The 14,936-nt window shown below is 37.6% G+C and overlaps 1 protein-coding gene across 3 annotated transcripts in view; it reads right to left on the minus strand.

Moving 5' to 3' along the window:
* Window positions 1-600: 600 nt before the first annotated feature.
* LOC131030153 (uncharacterized) overlaps window positions 601-14,936 on the minus strand; it is a 55,368-nt gene continuing 41,032 nt past the window's right edge. Inside the window, exons 2-4 of one of the 3 annotated variants that reach the window (XM_057960853.2) lie at window positions 12,096-12,148; window positions 11,580-11,712; window positions 601-961 (exon numbers count right to left, since the gene is read on the minus strand). In XM_057960853.2, the coding sequence (XP_057816836.2) occupies window positions 837-961; window positions 11,580-11,712; window positions 12,096-12,137 (300 nt within the window). In that variant the 5' untranslated portion in view covers window positions 12,138-12,148 and the 3' untranslated portion in view covers window positions 601-836. Of the gene's footprint in view, window positions 962-11,579; window positions 11,726-12,095; window positions 12,149-14,936 lie in introns of all 3 variants that reach the window. The other 2 variants (XM_059211314.1, XM_057960855.2) reach the window with 2 other exon arrangements.

Raw genomic sequence — 14,936 nt, forward strand, 5'->3', positions numbered from 1 at the left:
CTATTTTGATGGTGCACGTAGAGAGCATAGTCACCTTCACATACAATAAAGCTCAAGTAAATGACGAAATTATTTATCTTTTCATACCCTGCTCTACGGCCTTTCTTGAACCCATGCAAAGACTTCTTAATACTGTACACAAATGGGATATCACTAGATTTCTGAAACCTTGGTGACTGTCAAAATTATTATTGCATTCATGGTTCTCTCCCAACAACACTTCGCAATTTCAGCAGAAGCATCAGAAAGAGTAGAGTCACAGCAGAATGGAGAGTTCCGTGTTTTGTTATATGTTTACTTTGCAATTTCAGCAGAAGCATCAGAAAGAGCATAGTCACAGCAGGATGTAGAGTTCCGTGTTTGATTTTCTTATATATTTAGAATCATATAATGTGAATAAACATGTAAAAAATCTTAAGGTTATATGCATTATTACATAGTGAATAGTCATTAGGCAAAAGGACAAATCACGAGGGGCAAACAGTCATACAAACAATCTGCGCCAGTTTTTGTAATATCTTGTAATTTAAAATGTTCGCAAACAAGTTTTTATACAAATGAAATGTTAAAAATTGGAGACAAAAGTATGATGCACACAAATAGATAATCTGCTGGACAGTGAAATTAACCATTATTTGGTCATAGCCATGGCTATAGAGATACAAATTACCTTATAAATGTCTGTGATGAAAAAAAGGGTGCGATATATTTTAAGGCCAATGAATCAATTTGACTTTATGCATAATGTAGACATGATGAAGTAGTTAATTATACTAAATTCAACAATGCATATACTTCAGAATGCTAACCAATACAAAGAATAAGTAAATGTATGTCTAATGATCTCTCTCTCTCATCGATTCTTGTTTTCGCCAAGGATTCAAAGCCTCCTTGATAGCTTGGTTTCTTGGATCAAGCTCTTCAGCTCGTTTCTCTGCCTCCAAGACGGTTACTTTATCATCTGTGGGAGAATAAATCAGAATAAATCATTCCCTGGGCAATATTCATAAAGAACAAGATATAATTTATATAATTATTTGAAAGAAAATAAAATACAAAGATTTTATAAGTCTGCAATTAAAGCAGCATTGATCATGCAATCACAGTACAACTTACGACTCTGAATTAACAATTTAAGCCTAAAAATAGAAGTTTACAAAGCAACTACGATTGCAGGAGCCTAAACTTTTAATTATCCCTCCTCTTTATGTGATCACTACTAATAGACAGTTATGAAGTGATGCTGGTTGCAAGATATAACTTATATTTTTATTACTTATGAAATAAATTAGAGTGCCAAGCGAAGTTAAGGAGCATACGTGGTATAAATTTTAAATTATTACACATAAGGTCATATTCTTGTTTAGGTAGTTATTACAGATATTGTGCACTTTATTTCTAGATATTCAATTTAGATAATTCTAGGATTAGCTTGATTTATTTTCTGATTTTCTCTAGAGACTTCTATAAAAATCTTGTTTTCTTTCCTAATTTTCTAGGTAGGGATGAGAAAATCATTCTATTTTGAGAGACAGATTTCTTATCCTCATCTCTTCTTCTATTCACTTAAAATGCAACGTCATTGCATTTTATGCTATGTTGCTGAATTGGCAAAAAGCACATCAATTCTAGGTACAAAATATCCCAAAATTGGCCTCGAATTTGAATCCTCTACAAATTTGACCATAAATTAGGATTTTTGTGGCCGAAACAATCTCAGTCAACAAGAGATGAACCCAGTCAATTCCGAAAGTGACATATTGATTCCAAGAAAATTCATCCTAATTCCAAATATAAATGCAATTTTCGATGCTTTTTTATTTATTTAATGGCCAAGAAAACCCTAAGTATGTTGCATCTTGTTTATTACATCAATTTCATTCACTGCAAGAGGGAAGAAAGGAGGTAAATGCAGAAGAAACCATGATGAACAAACATGATTTCAAACCATATATTCACCTGCTATATGAACATATAAAGACTAGCTACATTGTCTGCAAGGCATGTATGGGTGGATGAAAAAGCTATGATATAGGAAGTACGCAATCATTCTTCCACATAGCGAGTATGCAAGGCATGTACGGGTGGCACGTCTGGAGCAACCCATATCCACCATAATCTCAAATCATGCCTTGTTCTAAGTGGAAAGTACTGCATGCATTAATTTTTAGCCTTCAAATTCGACCACCTGTCTGTCATCAATACCAAATTCTTCATCTCCAGAACAGGTTTTTTATCTCGAGGCATCAATCATTTATTGCAGCAGGTCTTGGATATATTGCTTGGTCTCCATGGCTTACAATCACTTTTTGCTTCTTCAGCAAGTTTATTTGCTGCTTTCCTTCCCCATCTCTCACCAACTCACATCTTTCACCATCTCTGCTTAATTGCTTTCTCTTGACCTCGAGATTATGTCAGGTTCGACAAAATTCATTATCAGAGACTTCCCATACCCCGTCCCCTGCTTTGGAGTAGATACTCCAGTGTCCTTAGAAAGTCCTTTGCGTCAAGTCAATTTCAAAGAAATAACAGACCAGAGCTTGAAAAGAATCTTACTGTCGTCAGAGGAGTTGGTAATTGTAGCTGTGAAAATGATTTTGGGAAAAGGCCACCTTGAAAGGAAGGAATATTATCGAGATAACACTCAGATTTCTTCAAGGTTTGTTCCGTCCCTGTTGGGCAACCATTTGCCTAAAGCTGAGGTAAGGGATTTAGCGAGAAGCCTCTTTCGCCCGGACCTCTTAGTTGGTTTGGGTAAAGTCTTGGGTTATTCAGTTCTTGGAGTTGGTATTCCAAGGCCGGGTGATCTTGTGACCATTTCAGATAAAGAGGAAACTCTCACTTTTTAGTTTTTACCCTTTCTTGCTAGACCTTAAGGGCTCAGCTCTGATGAGACATTTGGAATGGCTCACTATTTTCTAAAATGGAAATTTCTGACAGATCACACGGAAGATCCGGAAAAAAAAGATGAGTTCAAAGATTTTTCCATTTTGAATGGTTTCCTTCCTCCGAAGGAAGAGCAAGAGACTCCTAACCGGAATGGCAGTATTTCTTCCCAATCACAGAATTATCAACCAATTGGCGGAGGGTTGGTCAGTCATGATGGTGCCCGCGGTCGTGGTCGACGTGGTAGTAGGCATCGCACTAGTGCAGGTGGGCGTGGTCGTGGTTGTGGCCGTGGTGGAGTTCGTGGAAGCAGTGGCAGTGGGGTTTGTAGCGAGCCATCTTCAAGCTCGCCACCTAGGCCTTCCCCCAACAACTCTTGAAAGCAGAGATATGCATAATTTTTTATTTTGCTTAATTCCTGCTCTTTAAGACTTATAAACTTTATAAATTTTCTGGTGATATCCTTTCTACTATGCTGGAACCCAACTGTAATCCTGCTATTTTTTGTGTCGGATGGTTAAGAACCTTTTAGGCTGCTCTCTGGTATGACAGATTTTGAAGCTTTTAAGACTGTTAAACTATGTTTTTAAGTTTAAATTAATACAAATCTCTGGCTCTGCCATTTAATGATCAAAAAAAAAAGACTAGCTACATTGTACACAACTATGGCTACCACGCATTCCATGTTGTTTAGTCAAAATTTCAAGCTTGAACCAGCTGCTACTAATAGGTTTTTCTCATTTTAATTATTTAATAGTTTATGTTCTAGCTTCTGACTCTCTGAGTGGTCAACCACATTCCAAAACAATGATACTAAGTTCTAACCATTAATATCCTATTTACCTACGACTGTCATTAGACTTGAAATAACATTAAATGGAATTCTAGATAGCAAATTATAAAATTCAAATTAAAACTATGACTCGTCTCTATAAGTCTTTCATTATATATATATATATATAAGATATTGTATATTAAGTTTTAATATAGACAGGGGCTCATCCCACGGTGTGATGGTTTAGTTGTGGCATTGTGATTGTAGGCTTGTGCCTTTGCTGATTCAGTGTGCTTGCCGGTTGTGATCCGTAGTGTTGATGCTTTTGGCATTCATGTCAGGTGACTTCGTGATGCAGGAGCATCCGGGAAGGGCATAATCTTGCATCAATTGTATTTTATTATTTTGAGGAAGAATAAACAAATAAAGAATATGCAAGTCTTTTGAATTTCCAATTTCCCAGAGAGTGCTGAAGGAAGAAATTGAAGAGACAAGGAATTGAAGAAAATTAAAGAAATTGAAGAGACAGTACTGAAATTGAAGAGATAAGGGTCGATTGGGAGTTTCCAGCCAAGAAATTCAAGGCAAAAGACAGAAAAAAAGAACAAAAAAATGTGTGCACGATAAGGGGCACAGGAAGTCGGAAGGTTTTTCAAATTAAATGATACACAATGCAAAGAGGATGAGAGCTAGCGTGGAGGAGAATTTAAAAGTCATTTTTTATTGTTAATCTTCCTCAGCGCAGGAAGTTCTATAAATTGGGGAATTTAATTAAAAAGAACATGAAAAAGATGAAAAGAGAGAAGTGTAGCAAGGTAAGGAGAAAAACAGAGAGCTGCATGGAGAAGAATGAATGATCAGCCCAAGGGAAAGTGGAGGAGAGCGTGTGGGCATAACAAAGAAAAAAAGAGAGGGTTTGGCTGCAGATCAGAATATCAGCAGAGAGAGGAGATGCAAAGAAAAATAGAGGTGAAATTTAAAAAAAAAATACAGACATAAAAGAACAGAAGTGTGTGGCTTCAGAGATGTAGGAAGTAGTAAAACTCTCAGCAGAGAAGCGTTGGGATAGAGATAAAGATGCAGTTTTCTTAATTAATATTGAACAGCAATAAAGAAAATACGAGAGGGGGTACAGTGAAGAAGAGACAAAATTTGCAGAGATAATCAATAGGGAGGTGAGATGGCTAAGAGGAATGTGTGGAGCAGAGAATAGACAACCAGCTGTGCACTGGAGATTTGGTTAATTGATGCAAATTTAATTTAAACATTTGTATAACAAATAAGATGAGTGGAGAAGGCCATTGAAAAAAAGAGATACTTTGTATAGACAGTGCAAGTGAATGAATTATTAAAAAAAATCTTCTTGTAATATTATATTTTTGATATATGGATGAATAAGTCTTTTGTTTGGCTGGGGTTTTAAGTGTAAGTCTTTCAAGCTCAATTGGATTTTAAAATACATACATGGAATACTCGTAGAGTACTAGGTGAGTTTTGAAAAACTTGCAAGTTTTTTTGCTGAGCGAGTATTTATGCCATTAACTCACACAAAAACCTCGCAGAGTTCAGGAAAAGCTCGCCAAGTGTTTAGCGAGTTTTTCACAAAAACTTGGCGAGTCTCTGGCAAAAACTTGGCTGCATTAAAAAGAGGCCCAAATACGTCAAAAAATTATCTAACTTTTTCTTTTCAAGTCAGTCTCATTCTCTTCATTAGAATATATACAAGAAATATATCATTTAAGTATAAGAAAGGTTTGAGATCTCTAGGAGTTATCATGCAAATTCTAGGTTTTAGAAGATCTTTAAAATTTTCAGACTTGGTCAAATTTCAGTAATCAGTAGGCTTCTATAAGCATTCTCTCACTCTCTCTATCTCACTCACTTTATCTACCCCGAATTTTAAACCTATCTCCCTATCACTCTTCCTCTATCCCCTCTCTCTACCACTCTCTATCTCAATCTCTCCTCTCTCCCCCAAGATCTAGACCTATCTCTCTCACCCTCAGACCCCCCCGGGGGTTGCTACCCTCAACCTCATTTTGGCGAGGTGGAGGAGCCACATTGGACTCCTAGGACTAGACCATCGAGTTCTATCTTTCCCCTTGTTTTCACTAGAGCTGGGAAGAGGAAGATGTAAAATGTTTTGATGTAGTATTTACTTTTAGTTTTACAAAAACAATTTGCTATTTCATTTTGTTTCAGTCTATCAGCCATCACCATTCCACAAGAGGATGCTATTTTGTACCCAGTTTGCATTTAAATCAATCAAATATATCTAAACTCAACTTGTTTCTTTTGTGTAATCATTTATTGACTCATTAGATGCATCTCATTGAATTTTGCAAAAAAAATGCATTTCAGATTAAATTTAGGCACTTTTTTAAGTTACGAGTGTTTTGCCGAGTTTTCATCAAAAAAAATTTTCGGGCCTTGTCGAGTTTTTGTTTTTGGCAAGTAGTTCAACTATGAAAATAAATTTAAAGTGTTGTTAATACCTTGTGGATTTGAAATTAAAAACAAAGTTGCAGAATTAAAAGAAAAAAGAAAAAAGAATGGGACCCCTACAATTGAGAGTTCAATAAAGAGGGGATATAGCACCAATTTTATGAGGGTATTTGATATCCAAAACAAGAGGATTGTTAGAAGAAAATGTTCATTCAAAGAGGCTTTAATAAGAGAACTGTGTTGAGTTGACGATATAGAGGAATCTACAAGCTTTTGAAGGTGGATAGACAAATGGATATAAAAGAGTATTGAACAAAGGATGAGTTTGTGTTGATAGGCTGTGTAGGTTGACAACTCTATTGGAGTTACTAAATCCTCGTCTACATCACTTCGCAAGTATTCATGCATGTGGTCCACTCCCTCGCTAGGTTGGTGTGCTTGTGGGCTTTGTGCCTTTGTTGGGCTGCTGCGCTTATGGGTATGGACAGTTTTGTGCATTCATGTTGAGAACGAGGTACCTCAATTGTGCCCTCTCTTGGTGCAGGCCAGGCTAAAAATCCCACATTCACCCATCAAAAAAAAATATATATACAAAGATAATTTATTGCACAAACTATCAAGTTAAACTAATTGTTTGAGTTTCTAATTTATAGATTGTTTAAGTTGGAGTTACTGATTTATTAACTACTTTCGTTTGTTTGATTCTTCATTCTAGAACATATTGTTAATGTTTGTTTTCCAAACTTCTTGCAATAGGCCCATGGGGATTACATTGTTACAATGGCAATCAATTCTGGCCAACCCTCCTTCAAAATTGACCTAAGTTCACCTTTGTGAAGGCATGTAGAAATGATACAACAAATTCCAGGTGGTTGGACATATGTTTGGATATGTACTAGGTATACAAGTACATACAGTTATGTGAAAGACCATTTGTGTGACATTCTTATAACTGGCATTAAAACTTGTCCAAGAAATAATGGTATACCTATGACAACTCATAAAATCACAAATATATCAAAGAGCGGGAAGAAGCAAATTCAAGGGTTGTTCTTAGAATAAGGGATCCTTTGAGAAGAGGAAGGGGGTCATAGAGGCCACCTGCTTCATCTCATAGTATTTGTTGTCCTTGATATTGTAGTAGAGAACCACTTATTCTTGTCTAAGAATGAAAAAGAGCCTACTATTGTGAAGAGAGCAATGGGGCCATTTGTGATGTCATTTCAAAATGATGCTAAAGAAATGGTTGATCAATTGTTGCAAGATGCCTCATGCAAATAATTGTTACTAGGCTCAGAATTAGCTCAAAACTCAGTTGACGTGGACTCGGACTCAATGCTCAAACTTGGCCAAGACTCAACAAATTGAAAAAACCATGAAATATAAAGATTTTCACATATGTAAAGCTTTTATCTGCACCCTTCAATAAGTAAAGTAATGTAATCAAATAGAAGCTACTTTGACCACACACATGAGTATTCATTGATTACATGACTACAAAAGTGAATTTTAGGTCAAGGAAACAGCAATTTAAATATATTATTCTTGTCAAGTGTTTTACAGTACAAAACTCGTGGATTATGATATCCGTAGCATCAAAAAAAAAAATCAAAATATAGTCGTGAACTATAACTGAGAAGACCTTATATCACTCAACTCAGCATTGTGGAGTCATGTACTTGTATCTCAAGCAAGTCTGCAAGCACTGCTACAACCAAAGGAGCATTATTGAGGATAGGAATTGACTCTAACAAGCAAAAAAATATAAATAGAATTCAATTATTTGGGATTTGATTGGAAAAAATCAAATGAATAAAAATTTGTTGCTTTTCCATCCAACATGTCCCAAAATGATTTTTAATTTTTGCTTTTTAAAACCAGAGTAAAGGCATGGGGCCTAGGGGCAACAGCCCTGACGGGGGTCCAGGGGTGGGACCCCCAGCAAGGTTAGGGGCTAGCACCCCTCGAGGGGTTCAAAGCTTTGGAGACCACACAAACGTTCATTGTCATGTCCCCCCGCCAAACTGCTAGCTGCCCATTTCCAGCAACTGGGCAATTGAAAAGAGATGCCTAATAAAATATTAAAAAGTAGTGCTAGCAAAAAAAATTAAAAAAATTTAAATTATGTCAGTGATGGTGTAAGAAAGGTTGTGACTTTTAAAAAAAGATACATATATATGGGAGATCATTCCATGAGAAGAAGGCATCAATTGGAAGATAACATTATGTGACTTGCAAATAAATAATTATAGCACAGCCAAAGAGGATAAAAACTCTCCAAGGAAAAATTAAGAGATTTATGGACGAAAACCCTTAACTTCTCATATCAAGTTATTGGACGAAAACCCTTAACTTCCCATATCAAGTTATTGGACGAAAACCCATAACTTGACCAGAAATTAGAGTTAAACATTGAAGGAAAAATTGCTGCAAACTGAAGAAGAAACGTAGCAGAAAATCAAATTATTTTAAGAAGTATCTCGATATTATAATAAAATTCATGATTTTGATTTAAAATATATTTATAAACATAAACGCAATTATTATTCTGGAATTAGAGATATTGTTGAGGCAAAAATAAGCAATGTTCTAGAAAGGGACATTATATTCATGGTGCATTGGTGCAGGAGCACCTAACTTACCCTCAAGCCTCTATGAGGCTAAATGTGAACATTTTGTGTTTTGGAGTGTCAAGGATGTAAATAAGGTCTTGAGAGACCATTTATGTTGTAATAAGGTCATCAGGACCATTAGATGTTAGGTCTAGTCTTAGTTGAGTCAAATTGTCAAAGTTACTCAAAATTGTCAAAATTGTAAAAGTTGTCATTATGTGGACAATGTGTCTCAAGGGGTCAAATTTGATGACTAATGTGATGTAAGGGTGTTTTATGCCTATTTGGACCTATTTTGATGAGTTTTGGGTCATAGGAAGGTTTAGAATTAAAAGCTGTCAATGTTGCAAAATGTTGTCAAGTTGTCATTTACACAAAAAGTTGCATTATTGTACCCATGTACATATGGTTTGAAATGTAGTTGGAGAAGTTGTAACCACCATGTGGATGCATAAATAGATCTTGGGAAGGCCGAATCAAGGTTGTTGAATGTATTGGGGAGAAATTAATAAGAATCTTGAAATTTTCTGCACTTTCCTGTGTTATTCCACGTGACAGTCTGCTCTAAGGGTTTGTTCATTGTCAAATCTTATTCATCCACTTTGCAAATCTATTTGCTATGGTGTATGAATGATTCTTCTTCCATTTCCAAGGGGTTTCATTTGGTTTGGTGCAGTATAGAAGAAGATATCTTGTTTTTTCTAAAATCTGTCAAAACCCCAAACTAGGGTAATCTGAGAGCAAGAAAAATGTATTATGTTTTGTTTCCATGTTGAAAGGATCTCTTAATGAATGGAAACTCTTGTAAATATGTATCTTCATGTCTCTTAAGATTTGCTGGTCTTCAAGATGCAAATTGCACGTGCTGAAGGTGGATGCAAGACTGAAATCAGTGTCTCGGTCTGCCATGACAGTGGGGTTTTGAAGAACCTGAATGGACAGATTACAAGGAAAGGCTCCTTGAAGGGTGTTGAGTGTTGGTAGGGTGTATGGGGGTGACACAAGTCTGTGACAAACAATATTTTCCTTTGAGCAAACCAAAGTGTTCAATGTTTATTGACTGCCCTATAAACATGGATGTGACTGTCACATTAGGACAGCAGACTGGGTTTTCTTATTTTGCAAAGTCAAGAGTTGATTGTTGGGGTTGGCATTGAGGTTGGATGTCAGAGGAATGGTAGGGTGGTCCTCCATCTTCATCAAGTGCATTGGGAGGGTTAAAAACAAGGAGTAGGTCATTGAAAGTATGACTGTCCCATTCGTGTTTTTGTCTTTGTGAACAATGTCAAGACAGCAGAGAGTCAAGATGCTTTCTAGGGTGGTTGGGAGGGTTGAGACTTGTATTTTGGTCATGGGGAAGAAGTCCATTGATGTGTCCTTGGGAACCTTTGGGTTGGTGCATGCCTACTTGGCATTGTGAGTTATGTGAGTAAGCCATTGGTGGTCCTACTTGGAAAAGACCTAGTGTTGTTGGTCTTATAGGGGATCTATGGTGTTTGGTGTAGAAGTATTTGGTCTTAGGTCTCAATGTATTGTTATGACCTATTTGAGCATGCTACCATGGTTGGATGGAAGTTTGAGCAGTAGGAGTGAGTCCTTGGTGTGTTGAGGCACTTGAGAGGGTTAGTAACCTTGTGAGTCTCCTATAGCTTTGTGGAGAGCAATCACCTTTTGATTAGGTGAGTTGGGAGAAAGAAATCTCCCCTAATAGGTTGATTTGGTTGGATGCTCTGCATCATGCATGCCGGTTTTCATAATATTATTGCTTTTAGTTTTAAGCAACCTCAAGGTCCTCCAAACCCTTCAAAAAACATCTAACTTTCACACTTTGACATTTCAGGGTTTTAAATTCTTTATTCTCTTTTTCTAATTTTTACACTTGATTTTCAAACTTCCGTTTTACTCCACTTTTCTATTTTTTACATTACCTGTGTGGCCAAGCCTTCCCAATGGGACTTGTCAAATCTGGCAAGTTTGCCCAACAGCCACTCCAGGTACCTACAGGCCTTGCTAGCTCTTAGGGTAACACTTAAAATGCTGCAAAACAGAAAACTCTTCATGCTCAGATTGAACCCTTGATGTCTTAAACTTTTATCTTGGTTATCTAAGCTGTCCAGCCTTTCAAGCCTGTCAGCTATATTATTCAGCTGCACAGTTGACAAGATCCATAACTTGTGATATAGCTCTCAATTAGAAACTGAAACCTCAAGTTTGTATGATGTCAGCTGAACTATTTGTGCTTTTTTGGTAGCATTTAGTGTGCTAATAGTATCCTTCATTTACATACACACCTGAAACTTATAATGGATTTGGCTTAACTGCACCACCATATCAAAGTAAGCAGTGGCAGATGGCGTAAGAGTTCTACAATTTTTATGAACCATTATTTGCACATATGGCTGTATTTCTTTTGGGTTTTTTGTACACACCTTTGATACAACATTGCCAGTGATAAGATAGGTGTAAGGGCATACCTATTTGTGAACTTAACAAATTATTGATTTCCTATTGGTGTTCTCATGTTTTGCAATGGCTGCCTAGTCAAAGTTAATCTATTGATATAAGCAAGAGATGCCTTTTCTATATGACGTACTTATATGCATGCTGTTATAATATTCTTTTAAATAGATCAAACCCTGTATTTTGAGGTTTGGGTGATTAACCCAATTGCTAGATCACCCAACTGTGTGTTAAAAAACCAGCTTAAAAAGGTTATTCATTAACTTTAGAGTAACAACTCAATTGCATATTTTAATCTTACTTCTTGGAATCTTTGCTGGTTGAAATGTTAGAAAATCAAGAACGAGTAAATAAGGAAATATATCAAAAGCAACCAAAAGTATAATGGAGGTTCCTCACACAAAAGCCAGTTTGTATCATAAAGTACTCCATGGCAGCCCCAATTGAAGCAAAGCCAACAGCAAGCTTTATGTACCAACCCAGAAATTTCATTTCTTGAATCTTAACCCCAATATTCTTTCTTTCCTCCTCACTCTGCAAATTGCATCTGAAATTAATAAACAACTGAATAATTAAAACAAGCATTCCAAAAAAAATACAGAGAAATTTAAAGTCAATGATGAATGCCTCTATACAACAATCATGTAACATGTTACCAATAAAATTTGAGGAAGATATCCCTAAAATAATTTGCGACACATAAAAAAAAGTAATTTAAGGTGGTAAAGATGAGAATAATTATTACATGTTCAATATCCCGCAATGTGGCAAAGATTACCAATGCAGATCAACGGGACTTGGAAGTAAATCCAGTAAAAGAATAGCAGGGAGAGTTAATTAATGTGGTGGTTCTCAGGGTCTCCTATAAATCATGATGCCTGAAAGTCACAGCTTCCCAGAGGTAGAGGGTCATGTACCTCTGATTGGGTCACAGGGAAGAGGTCTCGAGTGAGTCTCATCGATCCTTATACTACAGAAGCAAAACATGTAATATAAGCTTAACACGTAAATATAATAATTAGTCTAACAAAAATAATGATTAGTCTAACAAACAAAATGGTGAACTAAAAACATGCTTGCAGATGAATTCCTTAAAAAAATGCAGAAGCATATGGATTTCAAAGAATTGATTGAATAACAGAATGAGCGAGATGCTCATAAATAGTACAGGAGTATTTACAAGAATAGCAAGTTTCTAATAAGAAACTGCTGATAAGATCGTAGAAGATCTTACTAAAAAAGAATATACACTATTGAGCATTAATACTAAAATTAACAATATTTTAATATTCTAATACCCTCCCTTAATGCTCAATCTATTAACTACACCTATAGACCCCCTGAATTTTACAAATTTATCAGGACCAAGGGGCTTGGTGAAGATGTCTGCTGGCTGCTCCGAGGTAGGAACATACAGCAACTGGATGGATCCGTCTTCAACCAGCTGTCGAATATAGTGACAATGAGTTTCCACATGCTTGGTTCTTTCATGGAAGACTGGATTCTTGGCGAGTTTGAGCACTCCCTGATTATCACAGAACAAGGGAGTAGGACCTGCCTGGGAGACATGCATATCCGCAAGCAATCGTCGAAGCCAAACCGCCTCGCAAGATGCCTTAAATGCTCCCCGATACTCTGCTTCTGTCGAGGAGAGAGCCACTGCCTGTTGCTTCTTACTAGTCCATGTGACAGCACCAGATCCCAAACTAAACACATACCCTGCTGTAGACTTACGGTCATCAACCGAACCTGCCCAGTTAGAATCTGTGTAGCCACTGAGTATAGGATCAGAACTCCGAGTGTACAGAAGTCCATAATCAGGAGTGCCACTCACATAACGCAGCACACGCTTCGCTGCTATCCAATGATCAGCCTTGGGAGCTGTCATGAAGCGTGAAATGTAGCTCATTGCAAAACTAATGTCAGGTCTAGTGGCAGTAAGATAGATGAGACTGCCCACTAGTTGCCTGAACAAAGATTCATCCACAACTGGTGAAGATGACTGAGCTGAAAGTTTGAGCCCGAGTTCCATAGGAGTAGAGGCAGGTTTGCAATCCTGCATTCTGAACCTGTCCACAAGACTTCTGGCATATTTGGACTGAGAGAGAAAGATACTGTTCTCAGTCTGCCAAACTTCAACTCCTAAGCAGTAATGTAGAAGTCCCAAATCTGTCATATCAAAGGTGCGGCACAAATCCTGTTTGATCCCAGTGATCAAATGTGCTGAACTGCCAGTAATGATTAAGTCATCCACATAGACAACCACAAACAGAACATCATTACTAGTATGCTTGGTATACAGGTTTGCATCAGATGGACTTCGCTGAAAACCATGATCTGTCAGGTACTTATCAATTTTCATGTACCAAGCCCGAGGAGCTTGTTTCAGACCATAGAGTGCTTTGACTAGTCTACAGACCTTCTGTTCTTGACCAGCAAACCTTGAAACCTGGGGGTTGCGTCATGTAGACTTCTTCCTGTAAGTCACCATTCAAAAAAGCACTCTTGACGTCCATCTGATGGACTTTCCAACTGAACCGGGCTGCCAAGGCAAGAACGAGCCGTATGGTACTCATTTTGGTTGTAGGAGCAAAAGTCTCCTTGTAGTCAATGCCTTCTTTCTGTGAGAACCCACGAGCAACAAGACGAGCCTTATACTTGTCTAGGGTTCCATCAGCTTTGTATTTCACTTTGTACACCCATTTGCAACTAATGGGCTTCTTCCCTGAAGGAAGATCAGAAAGGGCCCAAGTGTGATTCTTCTGAAGACTCTGGAACTCAGCTTCCATAGCCTGTTCCCACTCAGGTATACCTTTAGCCTCTGAATATGTCTGAGGCTCAAAAACACTGTGTATGTTAGCCATGAGAGCAAAATTGACTGTATGCTGCTGTTTGCTCTTATTACGGGAGGTTCTACCCTCAATGAGCTCAGTATCCCTGAGATCACCAATGGTCTTGGCCCACCATTTAGGCCGGAGAGTAGAAGTGCTAACATCTGGAGGAGCTGGAAGAGGCTCAGGATCAGGAACAGGAGAAGCAGGAGGAGGATTATTCTTCGGAGGAAACTCAGGTAGTGCATCATCGAAAATAGATTCTGCATCATCCCTCCCATCAAGCGAACCTAATGGAATAAGAACACTGTGAGGTTGATCCTCAGAACACAGCTCAGAAGAAGAAGACTGAAATAATCCTCTGTCTTCATCAAATACAACATCACGACTGAAGATAAGACGTTCAGTGTCTATATCGATCAGTCTGTAGGCCTTATGGTGATCACTGTATCCTGTCATCATGAGTTTCTGACTTTTGGAATCCAACTTGGAGCGCTTAGCATCTGGAATCCAAACATAGGCAACAGAGCCAAAAACCTTCAGGTGGCTGATCTTAGGCTTCCGACCAGACCAAACCTCTTCTGGAGTCTTCCCCTTAACAGCCTAAGTAGGGGAACGGTTAAGGAGGTAGACAGCAGTAAACACTGCTTCAGCCCAATACTTATTCGGAACACTCCTGTGTTGTAACATAGAGCGAGCCATCTCAACAACCGTACGATTGCGACGCTCGACAACACTGTTTTGCTGAGTGTAGGGTGTAGTCAATTGGCGTTTGATGCCATGGGTATCACAGAAGTTGGAGAATGCAGAAGAACAAAATTCCCCCCCGTTATCTGTCCTAAGAGTAATGATGTTATGTCCACACTCTTTTTCAACAAAGGACTTAAACTTCTGAAAGATACTAAATACATATGATTTGTGTTTAAG

This window comes from Cryptomeria japonica, chromosome 9 (genome assembly GCF_030272615.1).
Source record: "Cryptomeria japonica chromosome 9, Sugi_1.0, whole genome shotgun sequence".
Lineage (NCBI taxonomy): Eukaryota > Viridiplantae > Streptophyta > Pinopsida > Cupressales > Cupressaceae > Cryptomeria > Cryptomeria japonica.